The sequence below is a fragment of the Delphinus delphis genome, chromosome 1, assembly GCF_949987515.2.
Source record: "Delphinus delphis chromosome 1, mDelDel1.2, whole genome shotgun sequence".
NCBI classification, from domain to species: Eukaryota; Metazoa; Chordata; class Mammalia; order Artiodactyla; family Delphinidae; genus Delphinus; species Delphinus delphis.
Genome location: NC_082683.1, coordinates 34470448 through 34494279, shown reverse-complemented (window position 1 = coordinate 34494279; position 23832 = coordinate 34470448). Strand labels below are relative to the sequence as shown.

The 23832-nt window shown below is 42.3% G+C and overlaps 1 protein-coding gene across 2 annotated transcripts; it reads right to left on the bottom strand.

The window, feature by feature from the left end:
* Positions 1 to 5164: 5164 nt before the first annotated feature.
* On the bottom strand, positions 5165 to 23396 carry YBX1 (Y-box binding protein 1). Of its 2 annotated transcripts, XM_060020592.1 has the most exons (8): positions 23083 to 23396; positions 22331 to 22394; positions 13326 to 13359; positions 10699 to 10788; positions 10097 to 10399; positions 9912 to 9994; positions 6317 to 6582; positions 5165 to 5550 (listed from the first exon to the last, which is right to left on the bottom strand). In XM_060020592.1, the coding sequence occupies exons 1-7, from the start codon at positions 23246 to 23248 to the stop codon at positions 6348 to 6350; spliced, it is 975 nt and encodes a 324-aa protein (XP_059876575.1). In that variant the 5' UTR covers positions 23249 to 23396; the 3' UTR covers positions 5165 to 5550; positions 6317 to 6347. The 2 variants fall into 2 exon arrangements, with proteins under 2 accessions (XP_059876575.1, XP_059876565.1); XM_060020582.1 differs by lacking the exon at positions 10699 to 10788 and having other exon boundaries at positions 23083 to 23375.
* Between the last annotated feature and the right edge of the window lie 436 nt (positions 23397 to 23832).

Below are 23832 nucleotides of genomic sequence, written 5' to 3'. Positions count from 1 at the left end.
AAAGGGTAAATGAGGCATTTGGTTGCACTATAATCATAAAGCTCTGCTTGGTTGGCTCCTTTTCCCTCAACCCCACATAAACATGTCTCATCCTAAAAGACCCTTCCCTCAGATTTATCTATCTCTGGAGTGACCAGAACTCCCATTCTGGTCAGTCTAGGGCAGTCCTTTCATCCCAGTGTAATTGACAACCAAATCCCTTTCACTCTCAAGAGCATCCTATTCAGCTGACACATAAACTATATAATCTAACATAACTAGTTTATCTGCTCTTCCAGCAGCAGCCCTTGCTTCCTTCATCCCACTTCCCAACTTCCACACACTGAGATTTTACTCTGTACTCTTTTGTTACAGATCCTGGGATAAAGCAGAACAAAAATCTCTGCCCTGAAGATTACTGTCTAGCAAAGACAGAAAATATGCAGTTTTGATTAGCAGATGATTATATACACTATGGAGAACAATCAAGCAGAAGGTGGTCAAGAGATCTGGGCATGGAGGGGGCTGCTATTTTAAACAGAGTGGTCAGGGAAGGCTTTCCTATTCCCTCCCCAAAATAACAGAGGGAGAAAGCCATTTATAATACTAGAGTTCTCTGGGGAGAGTCTTCCTGTCAAGAGGCAGGAGTGTAAAGAAAGGCCTTGAGGTGGGAATGTGCTTGCACATTCAAGGAAAAGGAGGCCTGTGAGGTTTGAAGGGAGTAAACCAGGGGGAGAGCAGTGAAAAGTGGGAGTGGGACAAATGGGGACACACTGTGAAGCCTCTTGCAGGATGCTGGCTTTTGTTCGTTAGAAAGAATGGAAACCTCTAAGGTTTTGAGCAGAGAAGTGACCCATAGTCTGACATGGCTTTTAAGAGGACAGACACCCTGGCTGCTATGTTGAGAATTGACTAGAGAGGGGTGGGACAGGAAAAGGAAGGTAGCAGGGAGCTCACCTAGCAGGTACTACAATAACCCAAGTGAGAGATGACAGAGGTCTGGACCCATGTGGACAGAGGTGGTGAAGTGGTCAAATTCTGGTTATATCAAAGGCAGAATCAACAGGGTTTGCAGACCCATTGGATGTGGAGTGTTCGAAAAAGTGAGAAGTTGGGATAGACTCTGAGGGTTTTGGCTGGGACCTGTAAGGATGAACGGGCTGTTGCTGAGATGGGGAAGGCTGTGGGAGTAGCAGCCCTAGTCACCCCTCAACCTGCTGAGTCTGGGGCAACCCCATTTCCACAGGGCTGCTCTCACCCTTAGTCTCCGTATCACCAGCGGACACTTTTCAGCCTCCACCTTCTTGGACCTTTTGGTTTTGATGCCAGCTGAATCACTTTGTTCTCTAGGATTCTGTGACGTCCCCCTTCCTGGATTCCCCACATCTTTGGGCCTCCACAGATGCTCTGATGTGATGTCTTCCATGACCACAGCTTTCAATAGCCACCTGACGAGCATCAAACGTTCAGCTTCAGCCTACACCTCACTCCTTAGCTCCAAATCTGCTTCCCACATACTCCCTATGGATGCCCCAGACACCTCAAACTCTGTATATCTGAAACCAAACAGACCCCTCCCCTTTGTGTATTCTCTATTCCAGCAAGTGGCACCATCTGTATCACCACTCTGCAGTCACGCCCCATTCTTCCCTCTTCCTCATTCCACATTCAACTAGTCACCTCAATCTGTCAACCCCATTTCCGAGAACATCTCAAATCTGATGTTCTTTCCTACTGCCTTATCTATGGTCTCATCTTATCTGGACTTCTATAGCAATGTCCAAATTGGCCACTATTTTGTCCCAGAGTAATCTAAAATGAAAATCATTCTATTTAAAAATCACCCACAGGAATTCCCTGGTGGTCCAGTGGCTAAGACTCCTTGCTTTTACTGCTGAGGGCCCGGGTTTGATCCCTGGTCAGGGAACTGAGATCCCTACAAGTTGCACCTTGCCAAAAAGGTATAAATAAAAATCATCCAGATCCCCTATCACCAGCTTCTCAGCCCAGACAGAAGGGCTGTATAGCTGGCTGCCCTGAACAAGTACTAAAACATCACTTGGATAGGTGTAAGTATTGTGCAAGTTGACTCACTTCTTTGTATCATTTATAGCCTTTAAAACGAGCAGCCAGACTGATGGGACGTAAGCAGTCCTTCCAATATCTGAGGCACCATTCAGAGCAGGGAGAGGCAGAATTCCTAACAAAAATGCTCCTTCCCGAGCCACAAGCCAGCTTACCAGCCTTGGTGTCAGACTAATCCTTCCGTTAGCAGCACCTCAGGCCTAAGCCTGTCATGGGCTACACTTGCCTGTTCATCTCTACCAGATTCCCATTCACTGCTACCACAGCTCCCATTAGCCCTCCCCTGCTCATCTGACCCAACATTGCTCCCTTCCCAAACCCTCCATTGTGACCTCTGGGTTCAGTCACCGGCTTTTTCTCTGAATGTTCTCTTACTCTATCTCTAACCAGACTCGTGCCTAGGATGCTACTTCCCTTGGAGCCCTTTCGGTGATGATTTTTTTCTTCAACACCAAGTACTGTGTTGTCTGGTAGTGGGCTAAGTCTATTACACCACTGCCACTTCTAAACACAAATTTTCTTGCAGTCCATGCTTTCAAGCTAAGCCCACTATCCAGCAGCATTCCTTCACATTCCTGGGCCTTCTCCACACCCACTTCTACCAACACTTGTGGGAACTGCAACATTCACTGAACACCATGGTCTATTTTTGACCTCTTCATGTCCAGTACTGTCTTCCTTCTCCTGTCTTCTACTCACATCATCCTAACCTGAACTGCCACTACCAGTAACTGCCACATGTCTCCAGGCTGAGTATGCCAGGCTAAAGCCACCACCTCATATTCTTCCAGCTCCCTTAAATTAGTACTTTTACTCCACTGGGCCAATTTGGAATACTTGCCAACTCCTGGACAATTCCAATCACCAAAGGTGGCTTTGCACTCTTACTGACTGGCTACCCAGGATTCACCCACGGACTGGGGATGGGGGACGTGGATGCTGGGGGACAATAGCATCAACTATAATCTTGCATTCACTTTCACTACCTTCGCTTTTTCCCTCCTGTTAGATTCAGCTGGCCAAGCTCTGGTTAAACCCAGCCCTCCACCTGCTGGCGATTCTATTTCCCTGGTATACTTTTTCCCCGTTCTCCAAGACAACTACACCTTTTTCTCTCCTCTAACCTCCAACCTCTCTTCTTCCTTTTCTGAAGCCCACCAATTTTTTTTTTTTTTTTACTGAACCTAATCTTTTTTTTTTAGATTTTCTAAAATTTATTTTGGCTGCACCTGGTCTCAGCTGCAGCATGCGGGATCTAGTTCCCTGAACCAGGGATTGAACCCAGGTCCCCTGCTTTGGGAGCATGGAGTCTTACCCACTGGGCCACCAGGGAAGTCCCTTACTGAACCTAATTTGAATAGATGGATTGACATCATTCTCAATATTCATGAACATGTAAATGTCCATTTTTCTTTAATGTCTTTCAATGGTCTTGCTTCCTCCCAGAGATTTGGAAAATGTTAGTCCTAAATATATTTCCCTGATACTACTGTATTTATTATACAAAATAAATTTTAGCCATTTACTATTACTAACAAATTATCCATTCTTGACTGCCAGCTCTTTTGGTTTATAACCACTACCACCTATTCCTTAAGTCTTACCTCACTGCCTAGGTCATCTAGGACAAGGTTCAACAGAAACCATAAGCATCCTCACCTAATTTTGACCAGAATGAAAGAAGACAACATGCCCATAGCACTTTCCGTGCTCTCTGCTCCAGTCACATGGGTCTTCAAGAACATGAGGTATTCATAACCCTTACACAGCTGGAGAACCAAACTCATGGATAAGTGTCAAAAGCTAAGGAAGGTTGTCACAGAGCAAATCACTGCTGCTACTGCTGCAAGCACTGCTTCCACCACCCCTCTTCTAGTAAACAGTACTGACTTCCCCAGAGTCTCATGCTGGTGCATCTGAACGGTAGACCAGGTTCTAAACCTGCAGACCGGCTGCAAGACTGAATGTACTCTCTCAGCTGTCGGAGACTCACAGGCTGCCTAATCCTTACACACAGTGAAGTAAATTCACACAAGACAAATACACATGAAAAAATGTTGTTTGCAACACTGGCAGCAAGACTGCATCACAAAAAATTTTCTTCCTTGCCATCGTTTTCAAAATCACATTCCAACATTATTGGATTACGTAAGCATTGTTGGCATCATTTCCACAACATATATCCTAATGTATGCAACTATAAGAAAAAAAACACTACATACCATCAGCAGTGTTCAACATCCGAAGAGGTGGCCCCAAATTCAGAAAAGGCATTTCAAAGTGTTCACTGATACTAGCCTAGCCCACTTGCCTATTTTTTCCCCACTTTATTCATCAGTCTCCTGAATTAAAACTATCAGTGCAATGCAAATCTCAGTTCTGTGAATCCTGAGCCCATTCTGGAGAGGCACACAGCACTGCATGACTCCCGGATATGCCACTCTAGCCGACTCTATAACCCCAAGGCGTCAAATGCTGGCCAGAATGATCCAGAATTAGTCTCTAGACAGCAGCCATTAACTATTCCACAATGGAAGCCAAAGGGCATTTTAATAAGACATTATAAAAGAACAGACAGAACAGGCTTAGGTTACAAGGGTGCTGAGAACAAAATGAATGCCACTGACTTCTATGTTCTTTAAGCAGACTTCACACAAGCACTGCATTATTTGTGCCCAAGCAAAGGAGCTGTGTTAACCAAGTACACCAGGCTCTGTGGCAGGCATCTGATAACTAAGGTGGGTATCCTTCAATCCACAGGCTGAAGTAACTCACAGTAGGGCACAAATAAATGGCTTCCAAGGATTAGAGTCCAGTTAGTCTCCACCAGACCATGCCCTCTCTCTTCTCCTTTACCACTGTCTCCCAGTAAAAGCAGCTCACAGAAAGGAAAATGGCCATATTACCATAGTAAATACTTTCTAATTTTCAGTACGGGCCCACAGGCATGCTACTCAATAAAGGATTACACATTTTGAAAAATTTCCTGAGTAAATACCAATGAATACCACCTATCTACAGATAGATTTAAGCTAATAAGGATGCTATAACCAGAAAGTACTTATAAACTAAAATGAAACAAGGCAGAAATATACACAAAGACAATTATTTAAGACCTTTATTAACAGGTGCTTGCAGTTTGTTGACTTTTTTGAAAAAATCAAGCTGTAAACTTTTATTACAAATTAAAAATGAGGTTCTTAAAAATCTCAACTTGACCAGATATGAAACAATTTAAAAACCTTTAAAGGTGTATTGAGAAAAACCAGGCTTTTTTATTTTTTTTAAAAAACACGTTTGTCATTACCAAAAAGAGACGTCTTTAGGTAAAAATAATAAAAACCCCATGCTGCATAGATAATGCAGATAGTTCTAGTTATCTGGTCAACAGGCAAAAAGCAAGCACTTAAGGTCTTCAGCTCCAATCTTTTGTTCATTTCTTATTGCTGGAATTTCGTACTCATTTCTTCTTGTTGGATGACTAAACTGTAAAAGAAAAAAAGTTTTAAAATTATCTTGCGCAGTTCACTGCAATTTTCTTTTAGTATACCAAACTGCTCCAGATTCAAATAAGCTAAGTAGGGAAGGCATTAACAAATCTCACACTGGTTTATCTTAACACAGCAATTCATAACAGGGGTGGACCCTGCTGTGTAACAAGAATGGTTACTCCTAGGTTCTGGATGACCTTTTGACACTCAGAAAATAGTACAGAGGGGAAAAAAAGTATCAGTGGCTGAAAATAATAATTCTAGTGCCACATGCCTCCTAGAATCAAGTAAAAAGGGAATCCCTTGATTTTGGAATTGATGATACAATGCCAAAGTTGTCACTTTTCCCAAAGAGACCAACCATATTGGTCACTATCACCTAGGTTATTAATCCTAGTAGCTATCCCACTTATTTTTGAAAAATGAAAAATAATGCAATGTAATTAACATTACCTGTTATGGTAAGGTTAGCAAGACTTTCCTCTGCTTACTGGCAAAATCATCCAAAAAGGTTGACAAAAGGCTCTCACATCAAGATACAATGTAAAGCTAGGCCTCCAAGTGTTAGTGAGCCAAAGTATGGCTCTGATACGCCCCGTTACCAAAATGGGACATTCAGGTCATGTTATGATTAGTTTGGGTAGAGGATATTGTATGTTTAAGTGGCTTACCTTACCTGATGAACTGGGTTCTTTCCTCTTTCATTAATGGACACCACTCATGACTGCTCAGAGGCCAGAAGGCTATCTACGCTTACTTACCCGGATGATGGTAGAGATGGTAAGCCGGCATTTACTCAGCCCCGCCCTGCTCAGCCTCGGGAGCGGACGAATTCTCAGCTGGTGGATCGGCTGCTTTTGTCTCTTTGCCATCTTGTGGTTTAGGGTTTTCTGGGCGTCTGCGTCGGTAATTGAAGTTGCGGCGGTACCGACGTTGAGGTGGCTGCTGACCTTGGGTCTCATCTCCTTGATTTTCCTTATCTTCTTCATTGCCGTCCTCTCTGGGCTGTCTTTGGCGAGGAGGGCCCCTGGAATGAACATTGTGCAAACTTGCAATGATAAAACCTTCTTTCTTTAACCTAGCCACCAGTATTAACACATCTGGCCTTTCTGTTTATCAAGTGGTCTGCAGGCAATTTAGCAAAATCAAAAGAGCAAATTTGGCTTTTATTTCACAAATTGAGTATGACTTGGGAAAAGGATTTGGAAGTATAAACTGGAAGATGAACGCTTAAAACTGGTTTTAATAGTCTCGTAAGCTTTTACCCATAGTATAATCTATTACAAAGTTAGCCATGAAAGGACTAAAGGTGGTACAACACTACCAACACCTTGATGTCCTTTAAAAACATGGGCTTTAAGGTAACCAGGTTTGGGAACAAGTGCTAACTATCCTTTACAGATGAACACTTGCTAAAAATGCAGGAAGTCAAAACCAAAGAAGAGATGCTCTCTTCATAGAAATGAAAGTACACAACAACCATTAGTCACTGGGAAAGGCAAATCAAACCCACTTCATACCCACTAGGATAGTCATAATCCAAAGGCTGAAAAATAACCATGTTGGGGAGGATGTGAAGAAACAAACCCTCAATACATTGCTGCTGGGAATATAAAATGGTGCAGCAGCTTTGCAAAACAGCTTGGCAACAAATGTCAAAGAGTTACTATATGACCCAGCGGTTCTACTCCTGGGTCTATAGCCAAAACAGTGTCCATTATGTGATTACTGTATTATTCACAACAAAAAAAGAAACCCAAATGCCCATCAACTGGTTAATGAAGAACAAAATGTGATATTCATACAATAGAACATGACTTGGTCATAAAAAGAAATCAAGTACCGATACATGCAACATGGATGACCTTAAAAATATGTGAATTGAAAGCCAGACACAGAAATACCCGAAATAGGCAAATCCAGAGACAGGGAAAGCACATTAGTGGTAGCCAAGGGCTGGGGCAGAGGGGAATGGAGAGTGACTATTAATGAATACAGAACTTTGGGGGTGGCGGACTGGTGGGAGCGTGGCGGTGATGAAAATGTCTGGAATTAGACGGTGGTAATGGCTGCGTGACTTTGTGAATATACTAAATACCAGTCAGTTGCATGCTTTAAATGAACACCAAGATTAATAACATCCTTCTATACCATAAATATTATAGGTCAAAATAAGCTCTAATTTCCTATTTAGATCCGTACATTCTATTTTTCACCTCTAACCCCTCCAATCTCCCACCTACCTCTCCCAATCCCACCCCCCACCCCTTCTCCTGAAACCGTTTCCCCACATTTTGTGAACTCATGACCAGTCTTCGGCAAAACTGCCCTGTCTTTCCCCGTAGCCTTCAAGTGGTGGCTGTCCCACCCCTATCACTGCGGCTTCTAAAGTGAATTCTAAAACCCCAAGCTTTCAAATCTTATGTTATGCCATATTCCATTTACTACACTTTTCCTGTTGTAATTATCATGACTGTCCCAAATAATATGGGCTTTCAGATTCTTTACTTCCCATCCAATTCTTGTTTGCTACCTAGGTTTTCTCAACTTCAAGCATTCCACTCTCTAATCACCCCTTACTTATTTTCCCGGTTTATTCCAGGTGTCTTGTTCTCGCACTCTATTTCCACTAGGACCTATAATCCAATGATCCCATCACTCATTCTGTCACTTACTCTTCCTTAATCTGTTTCTCCCCTCTTTCTCCAAGTATAAAGTCCACCATTAATCACTACAACCGATCTCAAACTCAGTCATCTTTGGGTAGACAAATGCTGAACAAATCTAACTCTATGCCTAATCTGAGGCTGGGGCTCAAAATGGCTGGAAAAGTACAACCATGTTGGGTGGACCCACTTTAAATTTGTAAACACTATTATTTGATTTCCCCTATTTCTCTTCTAGAGATAATTTCACATCTTTGTCCCAAACTCCCCAAACCTCTCTCACCCCTCTCTCCTTTTGACTTCACTAACATACCGGGGCCCATATACTCTGGCTTCTTACACATGCAATGCCCATGGTTTCTAGCAAAAGACTAACCCACTATTTGTGGACCAAATCCTATCCTAACTGAAGACAGTTCTAGCAGTTACCTCCCTGACAACTGTCCTCTTTTACTATATTTTCCAGCCTACAAGTATGCTCTTATTTCTCAAACAAAAAAATCCTTTCTTGACGACACATTTCCCTTTATTGCCACCTCACCTGACTCCTTCTCAGCAAAACTCCTGCTATATTGGTCTCAGATTTCTTACAATTTGCTCTTGGATCTGCATCAATCAGAATTTCACCCCATGGATTATAAGTGGCATGTGTCATCTACTACTCATTTGAACAAAAAATTCCTGGCTAAATAGTTTGGAAAGCCCTGCGTTCCTTGATACTTTAAGGCAAATCAATCTATCTACCTTATCTATCTATCTCACCATAGCAATTATCTGACACTGTAATACTAGTCTATTCATTCAAATGAGACCATTTAGTCTAACTTAAACCAAAAGGCAAACAGTAAAACAGAAGCACTTGACAACAAAAATTCATATGCTATTTTAAAGAACACCAATGAAACTAGGTAGAAAATTTAAGCAGCTCTACAATGTAAGAAAAAGTAGACCAAGGATTCTGCTCTTGGAATTTAAATGGATAGACTGCCATGAAAGCCTATTTTAGACCATTTATCACTATCACAGATAAACATTATCACTATTTTAAAACATATTGTGATTATTTGTAGTATTTCAACAAGGTAACTATGTCTAGGTTGAAAATAGTATACTACCTGTTAGTCTTAGGGATCACATCTGGAGACTCAATGCTCTAAGACCCTTAAAAGAAATAACTGCTACACCAGTCGATCCTAACATCGTGGGACTGGGAACACTGCCTCAGTGTGCTACATATATGTATAAACGTGTCTGGCTCATGGAGCTCTTCCCTAATTACTCTATACTCTAATATTTAAATACCCTCTGTTAAAAAGATATGCTTACCTTTTACCTTTCTCCCTCCCAATGAACCAGGTTTTAAAGTTATAATACAATGCAGTTTAAACTACTATTTTCTTACCTGTTAAAGGACAGAACATGTGAAATTCCATACCCTCATTAGAGAAAAACAACAACAAAACCAACTGCATAAAGTAGACCACATCTATAAAGGTGTTTTTAACCAGTGCCAGCAAAGATGCAAAGAACACATTCTCAAAAGATAACTGACTTCAGGTTCATCTCTTAGGTATCTGATGAAAGAAAATGTGAAGTGTTAACAGATAAACGACTGAAAAAGCCTGCAGAAGAAGCATGATGCTGCTGAGTCCTAATACATGCTTGAGAACTTTTAAAATACAAACCATACCTGCGGAATCGTGGTCTATAACCCCGATACATATTCTGTCTCACTGGTCTACCTTGTTCTCCTGCACCCTGGTTGTCAGCACCCTGAAAAGGCAATGGAAATCAAGCCAATATGGACCAGTAAAAACCCAACCAGACAGAAGTCTGAATACCACGGCAGTTAAAAATAAATAAAATCACATTTACCTCCATCACTTCTCCCTGCACAGGAGGGTTGGAATACTGTGGTCGACGCCCATAGGGTCTCCGCATGTAGTAAGGTGGGAACCTTCGCCTGCGGTAGGGCCGGCGCTGTTGGGCCTGGCCTTCAGGAGCACTCTCCGATCCCTCATTCTTTTCCCCACTCTCACTATTCTGGTAATTCTGCTGGTAATTGCGTGGAGGACCCCTGCGACGTGGATAGCGTCTATAATGGTTACGGTCTGCTGCATATTTACTGCCTTGTACTGGAACTCCACCAGGGCCTGTAACATTTGCTGCCTCCGCACCCTACAAAAGCCATCATATATTGATAGTGACAATGGAATTAAGTACACTTAACAAAACTTACACAAAGCAAATAAAAAAGGGTCTCTGTGGCCAGGGGTGCATAGAAATGATTAAATATTAGTTCCTCACTGTTCTGAAGAGATAGCCCTCTAACTGCAGCCAGCACATTAGGATTGATGCACCTGTGTTCAAGTGGTCACCTGACCCATCCATCCACATTAGAGCCACCATCCTAATGGATGAGATCTCCAAAATATTTCCATACTGAAGTCAAACCTTTACACAAAAAGCATCCTCACCTTTTCTCCTTCAACAACATCAAACTCCACAGTCTCTCCATCTCCTACACTGCGAAGGTACTTCCTGGGGTTATTCTTCTTTATGGCAGTCTAGTAATATCACATTCCAAAAATAGATTAACAGGGGAGAATAATGTGCTTTTTCATTTAAAATGTACCAGAGTCAACAATATTTTAGCTTGGATATACACTTAAAATTAGCTTTAAATAAGACCAAACCATCAATAAATTTAGGAAAACAGGGACCAATGCTACCCCCAACCTCAACCAAAATACTCCAATCTTACAAGGCCCCAGCATTTTACCACTATTTTCCAAACTAAAACAAGTAATTTAACACTCAAGACAGACACTATATATATATTTAAAAATGCTTTTTGCAAAAGCATTATATGTAGCTTTGAACAAAATGAGGATATCCATCTATCCCCAAAGACTGCACTTAATAGTAGAAGCTAGCCCCACACAGGGCCAGTTTAGATGACAGGCGAGTTTAGTTTTGCATGCTTCAAAGTTGACCAAACCAACTTTGTCCCTGTGTTACCGTATCAAACTCAATTACAAATGTCAACCAAAATCCCTTCCAACCTGACTGTGGTAATACTTCGATGGAAATGCAATTCACATGAATTAACTATGCCACTTTTAATATTCCGACTGCCTGGGACAGTTGGTTATTACCTCCCCAGAATACATTAAATCTCACATTGTTACTTGTTCTCCAGACTTCTACGACAAAGTTAAAGGGGAAGAATAATATCTCACGTTTGTAGTACTTCCATAAAGTTCTTCTGCACATTACCCACTCAATCTCATTATGACAGATGGTGTGAGGCATTATTATTCCTCTTTCAAGGTAATAAACAGGCTTTAAAAAGTTAGGTGACTTGCCCAAGGTCACACAGCTAATAAGTGGCAGAGTATGGACTTTTCTAAATCCAGGTCTTGGGACTCCAAATCCCATGTTCATTCTACTACATCACAGCGGTATCCATTACAGGATCACTCATGCATTTCCATTCCAGAGGAGGCAGGACAACCAACAAATCTGAAGCCAATTAAGCTAAGTTGCCCAGAACTGCAGTCTCCTTGATACACCACCAAGACCTGAGCAGCCAAAGTCCTAAGAAACAACTAAATGTTGAAACCACCTCCAAAATAAAGAGGAAAGCATATTGGTGACACCTTGTGGGTTGGTACAAGCGGGTGATATGCATTCAGCCAAATAATTAATTTCATCTGTCATCTAAACTGTCACAAAGTTTTCATACCTTTCATATAACTCAATTATCTGCAGTCATAGGGGATAGCACAAGTATGGGTAATTAAAATCCCAAACTCTTATTTTGGTCAGCATTTTCAACGCCCTCCCCAATCTTCCCAAACCCTTTACTGTTGCTGACGGGCAGCAAGACTGGCAAGCTTGCTGTCTCTTGTACCTAATTCTGCAAATTCCTTTGAACATGCAAAAGGGAAGTAAGGAACAGATTAAGTGTTGGTATTCAATTTTATAAAATAAACATTTGTCTTAATGTAACACCTTGCCTGAGCAGTCCTATATTTGTTTAGAATTTGAAAGTTTCCATGCTTATGTTTGACCCAGTGATTACTGGACAGGGCTTCTGATGTATCTAGAAATTGATCTGGCTCCCCCCTTGATTGCCACTGAGTGCTGTACAGGGCACTTCAGAGAGCTACAAAACACCAACCTAAGACAGCCCTTCCTATGAAGTATGCTGATAGCCAAGCTCATACCTCCCTGAATAAAGGCATGTGTAGACTGACTTTGTCTTTTGATGTCTACATTACAGTATAGTGGTTAAAAAGTTCTTAGAGTGATTTTCAATACAAGTTGACAATATTTCAACAGTCTTAGTAAAAAAAACAAAAACAAAAACAAAAACTGCAGAGTACACAAAAGTACACATTTATAAACATTTTTCCTACCCACTGCATTCCTATGAGGATAATTAAGTCCAGTGGGGCCTATGATATACTTAAGGTTGAAATTAGTGTTCATTTGGCAGTGGCTTACTTTAACAATAAACTCCTTAATGTTTAAGCATTTTCCAAAATATTTTCCTTAAATGGTACTTGTGGGGGAAGTTTAGCATGTAGCACCTATCCTGTTATAACAGAAGGACCTATGCTACGTTTGCCAGTTTTTCAACATTCATTTCAAATTAATATATTTTGCAACTTTGGCCGATTTCTCCCAGGATTACTGTTATTTGTCCTTACCATAGAGGTAATTCTAACAGCATCTTGTCAAAGTTTCTGTATACCTATAGCAATGGTATTAGTTCAAGTTTAGATTAATGGAGGTTTTCAGTTCATCTGAAATTAGGTTTCAAAATTTAGTGTAACAAGTAGAGCAGATTCAACATTTAAAAAAGCTATAGCCATTAACAAAATACCAATGTGAAACACCTATTTTAATTAAGTAAACTGCCAACATAATGTTTCAATGTACACGTTTAAGCTGTACTACCCCTCTTCCTGTGGGAACTAAATTGTTTGGTGACTGGACTTAACCTTTTTGCAAGGAACAGTAGTTGACAAGATATCCACCCTTTTCTTCCCACAAGCCTTGAGCCAGAAGGGTAAATACCCACACGAGCACTCACCTGGTGTACAAATACATCTTCCTTGGTGTCATTCCTATAAGACAGAACCAAGTTGAACAAGTTATAAAATTGAACACTACATTTCATGTTGCCAAAGATTAAGAATACACTTGGTCCTTTCTGCACTCCCCTCCCCTTTTTAGAGACTTTCTCGGCTGCCAACCAGCCATTAGGAAATTAAGAAACAAAACAAAAACACAACCAGTAAGCCACGATGGTTTTGCTAATAACTCTCACCATCTACCTTAGAAGGATTAAAGACTAATAAAGTGTGACCTACTAAGCTATTAAGAGGATAGAAGTGACTAGCAACATACATTCTGTCACTCCTCATCCTACTGAACAGCGTTCCTGCACAACCCACTCCTACCTCTAAGAGCACGGTTACTAACTCAAGTAGGAGAGATCATGAACATATTCTCTTCCATTAATTACTAGCTTCCTACTTTCTCACTTCATCCTCAATCATTTCCTTTTTACCATTTCCAATTCCCAACTTTCCTTGAGGATCATAAAGATGACCACAGAATGTACAATACCAGGAATGAGCCCTAAATGTAAACTATGGACTTTGAATGATAATGATGCGTCTGTGTAGATTTATCGATTGTAACAAATGTATCCCTTTGGTACAGTATAGTGGGGGATGTCATGGGTGCAATGTGTAGGCCTGGGGTACATGGGAACTATGTATTTTCTGCTCAACTTAGCCATGAACCTAAGCTGCTCTTAAAAATAAAGTACTGATTAAAATAGAGGGACAAGATCACAATGAAGTACAAATACGAACACCACCAATACTGACATCATTCACACGGCAAGCATTGTTTATGCTGGAGAACTAAGGAGGTGAAGATGAATGAAACTTTTTACTAGCACACACGACCCCCTTTTTCACTTCATATGACACCATTTGACACCAATCTTTAGTCTGTTCCTAAACAAATATGGTTGAAATATTTGCTTCAGGACTTTACAAGTGGCTATTAAAGGAGGCAACATTTGCCCTAAGTCTTAAAGGAGTTTACTGGAAAATGAGAAAGATGTTCCAGGTGGAGAGGTCATGGACATGGGTAAAACCAACAATGAGCAAATTAAGTGCAAATTGGGTTCAACCTAGAATATGGCTAGGGCTGTGGCTGTGTGGAAGGGTGAATATGGGCTAAATCATCATGTAGGTAGAGAAGCCAGTAAACGCTTTTATGTAGTGGACATATAAATTATTAGATAAATTAGAACACGATAAATTATTAGGTGTTAAAAAATGGTAGCTATTACGGAAAGTTTGAAGCCAAGAGGAGACCTGTTAGTTATAAAAGCTACACCAGAAGTCCAGACTAGGACTGACGGAGGCCTGGACTAAGGGGCTGTGTATGAGGGAGTAGACTTGAGATATCGTTCTTGAATTAATATGGGAAAAACTCTGTGGATGAATGGAGGCTAGAAGTCAGGGGCCAGTGGTGAATGATCTGAATTTTTAGCTTAGAGACTGGAGGTCAGGGTGATGATACTATGAACAAAAAGAAGCACTGGAGGAGCAACAACATTTCTAGACCTTTATTGATTTACCCTACCCTATTGTCAGTAGGTCAGAGTTGAGAAAGGACTCAATAGTAGTTCTAGTGTTTAATGACAAAAGGAACAAAGGTTACAATGAACTAGCCTGACTGGTTTACTGACTGTTGGCTCCTTGCTGATCCATGGAGCAATGTATGCACCAAAGAATCCATATAGCTTGGATTATCATAACATGAGGACATTCAATTTACGGAAACAGGATCGATCACACACACACTCACACAGAGAGACAGAGAGAGAGCGAGCGAGAGCGAGAGAGCGAGCGAGCTACACGACGACTGAATTTCAAGCTCTAAGGCTGTTCCAAAGACAGGGGGTACTACTTCCATTAAAGGGAGTGAAGGGTGTAAGACTTGCCAGATGACTAGGTAAAGGATATTTGGTACTGGACTTTCATGTGTAAATTAACTGAGTTCTGAATATAGTATTTTACAGTTTCAATATGCATTATAATTTCCTAAAAGATGCAGCTTTCAAGAGAGGGATTTTTCATTACTGACAATAATGTTACCCATGTATCTGGCTAGCCAATACAACATTTTTTCTAATGTAGTTGCAAATAGACATTGGAAAATATTATACACCACAATAAAAAGAAGTAAAAGCAGTTATCTACGAATTTTACTTCAGGGTTGTAAAAGGAGTATTAAAAAAATTCACCAAAACTACTTTTCCAGTCAGGACAATCTTAAAGATAGTACAAGACAAGTAGTACACACAAGATAAATCATCTCTTGGAAAACAGATTAGGGAGAGGTTTTCTGGGTACAGAGCTATGTGGAAACCAATATATGTTCACTAGTGATGTCATGCCAGACAAGGTGATACTCATTTATTCTGTTGTCACTAAACCAGTCTATAAGAAAATACATCATGGTCAAAAGATATATAGATTTTAGGGGACTTCCCTGGTGGAGCAGTGGTTAAGAATCCGCCTGCCAATGCAGGGGACATGGGTTCGAGCCCTGGTCTGGGAAGATCCCACATGCTGCGGAGTAACTAAGCCCATGCACCACAACTATTGAGCCTGAGCTCTAGAGCCTGCGAGCCACAGCGACTGAAGCCCGCAAGCCTAAAGCCCATGCTCCGCAACAAGAGAAGCCACAGCAATGAGAAGCCCATGCACCGCAACAAAAAGCAGCCCCCGCTTGCCACAACTAGAGAAAGTCTGTGCGCAGCAATGAAGAACCAATGCAGCCAAAAAAAAAAGTATGTAGATTTTAGGGAAAGACTTGACAGATCAAAAAATGTAGTTTTAGCCAAGCCATTATACTACAGTATGGATGCAATAAATCAATCTAGTTGCAACTTGTTAAAGGACTACCAAGAAGTTCAAGGCACTACCAATAGGAAACCTGATTTTTACTCCTCATTCTACTATTAACAGCTGTGTAGCCTTGGAAAGCTGCCCCCTGCTAACTGGATCTTTTTCTTCACCCACAAAAGGGGAAAAGCTTAGACACCTAACAGCTTACACTGCAGAGGGTTTACGTTCCAGATACTGTGCCAAGCGCTTTAACTCTTTAGATCATACCAATCCCAAGGTAGATGCTTTTATATTAACCCCCCCGTTCTACAAATTAGGAAAATGAAGTATGCGGTCATCTGCTTAGAGTGGTAGAATTTGATTCCACAGGCCCTGGGCTTTATCATGTTGAAAACTCAAAAAGGATCAGTTTGGAAATCTTTACATGTTTCAGCTGTAGAAGCAGATAACAGCATATGGTTTCTCCAATTCTGGGAGAGAACAACAATGAATAACAAGCATCCCTACATCCTTACCTGTAGTACACAAAGTTATTCGTATAATTAGACCAGGGTTCTGCTGCATATTGCCCCCTCACTTCCCTCAACACTTAAAAAATGTAAAAACCATTCTTTGCTCACCAGCCAGATAAAACCAGTTCTGAGAGGGTTTCTTGACTCCTGATCTACAGTAATACTGGAAAAAAGGCATGTCATGGCTACTAGAGATCTTACTGAAGAGGGAAAAGCAGCAATTAAAGATGACCAGAATGGCTCATCAAGAAGCATGTTTTAACCCTTAGCTATTTATTAATGCAATGAGGAGAGAATGGAGGCATCACCAGCACTACCTCTTACCTCCTGAGAACCAAGAGGCATACTTCTGCCTTTACCATACTTTACCGAGGGTGGAAGGTTAGACACAAGCCAAAGTATGAGCTCCAACCCCATGGAGCCAAGTCACTGAAAACAGAGGCTGCCATTCTTCTGTCTAGCACTCAGCATACTACAGGAACATGGTAGGTGCTCAATTTTAAAGTATCTACTGAGTGTCTACTATTCATTAACATTAGCCAGCTCTAATCTACCAGAAGCCACTGGGCTGATGATGAAAGGACAGCAAGCCCAAAGGCCTCATTCAATTCTTTAATACTGTTGGGTATTTACTTGTGCTAGTTAGCTATCTGGGCATTGTGCTAAGCACAAGAAATAAAAATAAGATGTGGCCTATCCTCAAGGATTTCTATCTAGAAGGCCACGACTATTCAATCTAAGGCAGCAGCTGAATTACCAAATGTGGTTTTCTACATGTTATAGTATGTTAAGTCATACTAATCAGAGAGGAAGGAGGAGAGAGGGGCAAGGTGGGATATAGAACACAATGGTTAAGAGCTCCTAACCAGAACCACTGGAGCCAAGGTTGGAATCCTGGCTATCCCCATTACTAACTACATAATCTTGGGCAAAGTACCTTATTTGTGAAGCCAAACATCTAAGTTTGTTTTCTAGTAGCCATAATAAAAAGTAAAGACAAGTAAAACTAATTTGATCATTTCAACATACATGGTCAACATAAAACATTGAAAGTATCTTACATTCAGTTTCTCAGATGCTTAATAGCCACATGTACCTACTACTGTATTGGACAGCATAGACTTACAGTATTCCAACAGTGTCATTCCATGTATCACACACCAGTCCTCCCATTCTCCTGCAGTCAAGTGTACTCTTTTTGCTGTATTCTTCTACTCCGCCTCTTCGTATTAATAGATCATTATTTACTACTGAAAAAATTTTTAATGAAAACATACTTTTCTCACCTATCTAGAAATATAACATTGTTCTTATTCAGCAAATAACCCAGCAGTGACTTCAAGGAAAAAGAAATCACACAGATAGCAAGAGACTTCAGAAAAAAAGGGGATACCATTTTAAGTTGAGAATGCCAAAGAAAAAGAAATCCTGCAGGGATCTAAAGAAAATGGAAGTCTCTTCAAAGTTCCTAATGTAGGACAATGAAGGTATGTCTTTTTATGCCTCCACCCCCTTCCACCCCGCCCCATCCCTCCCTTAGCACACCACCAAATCTTCAAGCCTTCCCTAGTGCCACAACATTTACTCATTTAGGTTACAGACTACCTATGATTTCTTGGTTCTTACTGTGCGATCAAGTTATGATCAGTTTGACTTTAACAGCCCAAGAGACTTGGCAATCATCTTTCCACAGGTCTATAAAGTTAAAATTAACAGGGTTTGTAGGGTCACAGACTGTTGTATATTTTTCTCTTTTTTAACAACACTTATAAAAAGGCAAAACCTGTTCTTGGTTCACAGACCATATAAAACCAGAATGAGTTTAAAGATAAAGATCTAATACTCTCTTTTAATTCCTTAACTGCCTCCCAATATTAGGTATTAAGCAAATCCTTTACTTCCTAAAGACAATCTGCATGCTGAACTAGAACTATATTATAGCAATCCCTAACTATATGAAACAGGCAGTGAAAAGCAGAAAGCTTTTCAAATCTGGGGAACTAGTAGCATACAGCTCTAGTGACAAGCTAAGATCATTTAAGAAGAACCTTTCAATGGTAAAGAATAACTTCTGCCCCCATTACCTGTAGAAAATGTAGACCATGTAGAAACAACCAAACTGAAGACGACTAGGGTCTGTTTTCATAGACAGCAATAACAGGAGTTAGCGCACACAAACTCCACTGTCAGAAAAGAGAGTTCAAATCCTAGCTCTGCCACTTAGCAGCTACACTTCTGGGGCAAGTTTACTCAACCTCTGTGTTTCAGGATAGTACCTATTACCTGAAAGGTTGGATTAAATCCATTAGCTGATTTTAACCATTTACTATAGTTTCTAGCATAAATACTTGATAAACATTAGCTACTCTTATCACCACCATAATGAAGGATCAGTTATATACACATGGAATCCCCAATAGGTAGGGCCCCCGCAAAGGGAGGCTAAACCTGACAGCCATGACTAAGTATTTTTTCTAAGGAGGGACAGCTAAGCCCTTCCCTGTCTTGGTTTATTAAACATCATCCTAGACCATGGGTAAAAAGTAATACACATAAATGCATATAGGAAGGGAAGTCAAACAACAGGAGAGAACTAAGCCTGATAGACTGTCGTAAAAAGAGAATGCATGCCTCATTTACAGGCCGTAATACTCATGACCAGCTGATTTTCATTTCCATGGAACTAAAGACCCCAAAGCTAAAATACAGCTCTTAAAAAAAGAAGATACTCTGATCAGGTAGGCCACCAGTTTGTGATCTCTTCTCTGTTTGATTCTTTTTGCTCCAAATACCTTGCCCAACCCTTACAATTCAGCTTTTTAAGTACTCTGGATAACAGAAAAGTATTCCTATTCTGGTCACTATAAAAAGATGCATGTCCTATTGAAAAATAAATTGTTACTGATCCATGCCAATCTTTCATAAGTTTGGAGAGCACAGATTAATCCTCAACACCTGGAAGCAAAAGAGAACATCAAGTTTCTAGATTTAAAAGCAGAGAATCAAACCCTGAAACCACTGACCCCGTGGCATCCTTCTAATGCCATCTTCAATAGTCTTGAGTGAAGTTTATCATAAAATGAAAAGTAATTTTGGGGGGTTAATAAACGCCTCCAGTCACATAATCCAATTATCTTTTGCAGACGCAGCACACAAAGGAATAACAATGAATTCCTAGACTATACAGCCTAACAAAATAAAACCAACATTTCTGCTGTGTTAAAATCTTTATACTCTTATTTAGCACCTTTCGTACAACGAAACCCTTTAAAAAATAATTCTAACAAGGCTATAACAATTATCGCAGGCAATAACACAGACTGAAATACATGTTTACAATAAAAATACATTTCTTTAAAGGAAAATTTTACATTAAAAATGTATCTTAATTATAAACACTTTAAGAACCTAAAATATAAAATTCATAGAATTCTGAGGTTAAAATTAGAGCTACACCAATCATCCCCAACACTACATCCTCTAATTTACACAGAAACAGTACACATGTGTGACACACTCTTTCTCTCTCAGGAGAGCCAAGCGCCTCCAGCCCCGAACCACCTGCTAGCTTCCAGAACTATAGTTCTTTAAGACATACATTTTCCCTTAAGTAAGGTAAACCTCTCCTGAACTTACCTGCTGTTAGGTTTTACAGTGTCTTGTTCAAGTCTGAATCATTCATTGAAACGACCAGTCTTAGAAATGTAAAGCACATCTCAACCAGTTAGTGTTACAAAATACTTGCAGTTAAGACAGTCCAAACAAAGCATCATCAAACGCCAACTTACATTTAACTTGCCCTGTATGATAGCCAAATGAGTTGACTGCAAGTCAGAACAGAGAGATTCAAGGAATGGTATCTCACAGAATAAAAATTTAGAGTATATGAGGAACTACTTTTATCTTGGATTATCAATTGTTCACTTGAAAAATATCATAACCTAAGTCCACTTAACAAATGCAGCAAAACAAAAAACATATTTCTAAAGCAAACTACTTAAAAGCCTGCAAATTACAGTCCCTCTTAATGTGCACACCAGTGATATCCTATCACATTGGGTCAAAGGTCAAAAGCAGTGTCTCTCAAGGTAAGGCCCACAAGCCATAATCACCTGGAATTCTCCTTAAAAATGTACCCCAGACCCAATGAATCCAAGCTGGGAAGGAAGATTTCAGGAATGTGCATTTTTACCCTTCCAAGGTAAGCACACTTAAATTTGAAAACCACTGGTTTAAGGGTGAGGCCAATAAGGCGGCTCAGAGTAAGACTGAAATACTAATGGAAATGCTAACAAATTCAGAGATCACCTAAAAAGTGATCAAATACTGGCATCAAAGCATTCCCTTCCTTCCTTCCTCACTAGCAGCCCATTATCAAAAAACTGATGAAAAAAATGTGGCCTTGGCCTGTCCCAAAGGCAGTCTGGAAAATTCCTAAAGATTTTGGAAGAGACAAAATGTTTCCCCACAACTGCAAACGTGGAAAACAGACCATCAAATGCTTACAATCTCTTTTGCTCTGAACGCTTCCACAATACCTTATGGTTGAGTAACTAACGGTTTTTCACCAGCCAGTTGTGTCTAAGCTTAATCTTGACCATTTGGCTTCCTTCAGTAGTGCCCATTTCAGAAACATCTGGTGTTACTTCTTATTCTTAAGTTCTTTCAAACGTCTAGTGTAAGTAAGGATGTAAGACAGAAAATGCTGAGATGACTGTATCATACCTGTAAGGCCAATATTGCTGTTAGCGTGCACAGTGCTCTACACCCCTGTAACTGCACTACTTGCCTTGGCAGCCATCTTGGATATGAAGCCTGGCTGACAAGGAGACCATGAAGAGCACTGTGAGTAAAGTGCCCTTGTTACCATCACTATAGCTACAAACAACTCTAAGGATTAATCCTAAAGATGCAGTTTGTAGCTTTGCCTTCAAATACGAAAAATAATGTTACCGCGTACTAAGACCGCTCTAATAAGCTACAACCAAAGCTTTGGCAAGTACGATTTGGGGGCAAGGAAGTACGAGAAATAAAAATTGAGGAAAGGAAACGGGCCATTCATTTTCTTCCAAATGTTACAGTATGAGCAAATAAAAACAACTGTTGTCAAAACAGCCCTAACGTGAAATTTATCAGAGGCATTGTAAAACAGCATATAGTGGGACACTAAACAAAGGAATTATAACCTTAGTCAAAACGACATACTTGCATTATCAAAGCACGTTGCCTCTAGAGGTTAACAAGTTGCAAATAACCTACATAATTAGTGGCTCACATTTTCAAATACCAATTTCAGTAACGTATAAAAGCATGACGAAGATAAAAATGTGGTGGGCCTGAGCCTAACGGAATTATACCAGATCTTAGCTTTTTCAGTTTACCGTAACTGGTAAGAGATGGCTCACTCCGCTTGCCTTTTAAATCGCTTTGTACCTTTCAAGTTAGCTTTAGATTAACATTTAGCTGCAAAACAAAGACAATCTCTAGATCCACTAATCCTTTCAAGTCACCAAGGAAAACAAAATCCCACTAACAATACACCAGAGGTGGCAACCTACACAAGCTCCAACAGTCCTAAGTCCGCAAAGCCTACAGATGGGGCAGAGCATGCAAGAGACAGCACGAGGATTCAGCGGCGGTCATCTCACCTGTTGATGAAACCATATCCGTTTCTTACATTGAACCATTTTACTGTTCCCAAAACCTTCGTTGCTGGAGAAAAAAAAAAAAAACCCCACAATTACCAGACATCCTTTTTTTTTTTTTTAAACCGCCACGCATCAGCATCCGGTGGCTCCCGCGTTCCCCGGCGGCGGTCAGCGGCCACCTGACAGCCTTTCTCTCCAGGGCCCGCCGGCCAGCCGCGCGGTCCACGTGGGTGAGCCCACAGCTACGGAGGCCCGGGGCGCGGGCCCGAGCTGGGTGTGCGCGGGGACCGCGGGCGGCGGGCGCTGCGGCGAGCACGTGAGAAAAGGGAAGCCGCCCAGCCCACTCCGGCCTGCGTAGGCGGCGCGCCGCGCCCTCCGAGTACACGCGGAAAGGAGCGGGTGGGGGACGCAACAACGGCGTGCGGGCCCGAGCACACGCGGCCGGCGGGCGGGCAGGCGCCGAGGGGAGGGACCCCGCCGCACACGCGGTCGGCGGCGCGCGACCGCCCAGGGGGAGGGGCGCGCGGCCGCGCGGGGTCTGCAGGGGGCGCGGGAGGCGGCGCAGGCGCGCCTCGGGCACGCGGACCGGGCGGGCCGGCGTCCGCGAATGGGGGGGGCCTGGGGGAGGGGTGGCCGCGCGCCGCCGAGTCGGTCCCCGCCGGCCGCGCGCCCGCCGGCTCGTCCCGCTTCGGGTAACGGTTCCGCCGCCAAGCTTCCCTCCCGCCCCACACTCGTCCCCGTCCGGTCCTTACCGATGACCTTCTTGTCCCCGCCGGCAGGCGCCGCCGATGTGAGGCCGCCCGGGCCGCCGCTCCCTGCGCCGCTGCCCGTCGTGCCGGGCTTGGTGTCGGCAGCGCTGAGGGCGGGGGCGGCGGGGGGGGCGGCGGGCGGCTGCTGGGTCTCGGCCTCGCTGCTCATGGTTGCGGTGATGGTGACTGGGGCCGGCTGCGGCAGCTGCGGCTCCTCCCGGGATGTGATGGTAACTAGGCCGGCGGCGGCGGTGGGGCTGCACAGGGCTCTCTGGGGTCCGCTCTCCGCTCCCGCTACCGATCGAACTAGCGAGAATGGCGGGACGGGCGGGATAAGCCCGGCGATCGACCCGCCCCAAGGATCGTTCACTGGCCAGCAATGCTGTCAATCTCACCACCTGACCTCAACTCTTGACTTCTACTGGCTAATACTCTATCACTCCTCCACTGTCATTGGCCCTTAGGCAGCTAATTCGGCCGACCTGCAACCGTTCCTGCCTCCGCCGCCGCCATAGAGACCGGAACTAGAATTAGAGTCACCACGAGAACCATAGAGTACTCGAGAGGACGGGCAGAGAGAACGTGACTTTCACGAGGCGGCAACCCGGGCGGGCCCGAATTCCAGGACAGTGTCCTGGCCGAAGGAAAGGCACGGCCAGACGCTTGAGCCGGGATTACCCGACCTGACCCGGGGCCCAATGACACCTTAGCTCCATAAGGAGAGAAGGCCTCCCGCCCGCCCTGCTCCAAATA

What these genes read in the sequence shown, in the direction of transcription:
- YBX1 (XM_060020592.1), bottom strand. Translation starts at nt 23,248, where the DNA reads ATGAGCAGCGAGGCCGAGACCCAGCAGCCGCCCGCCGCCCCCCCCGCC. An exon ending in GGATATGGTTTCATCAACAG is followed by an intron (nt 13,360 to 22,330) that starts GTGAGATGACCG and finishes TCTGTCTTATAG; the next exon opens with GAATGACACCAAGGAAGATG. An exon ending in TGCAGGGAGAAGTGATGGAG is followed by an intron (nt 9,995 to 10,096) that starts GTAAATGTGATT and finishes TTGCCTTTTCAG; the next exon opens with GGTGCTGACAACCAGGGTGC.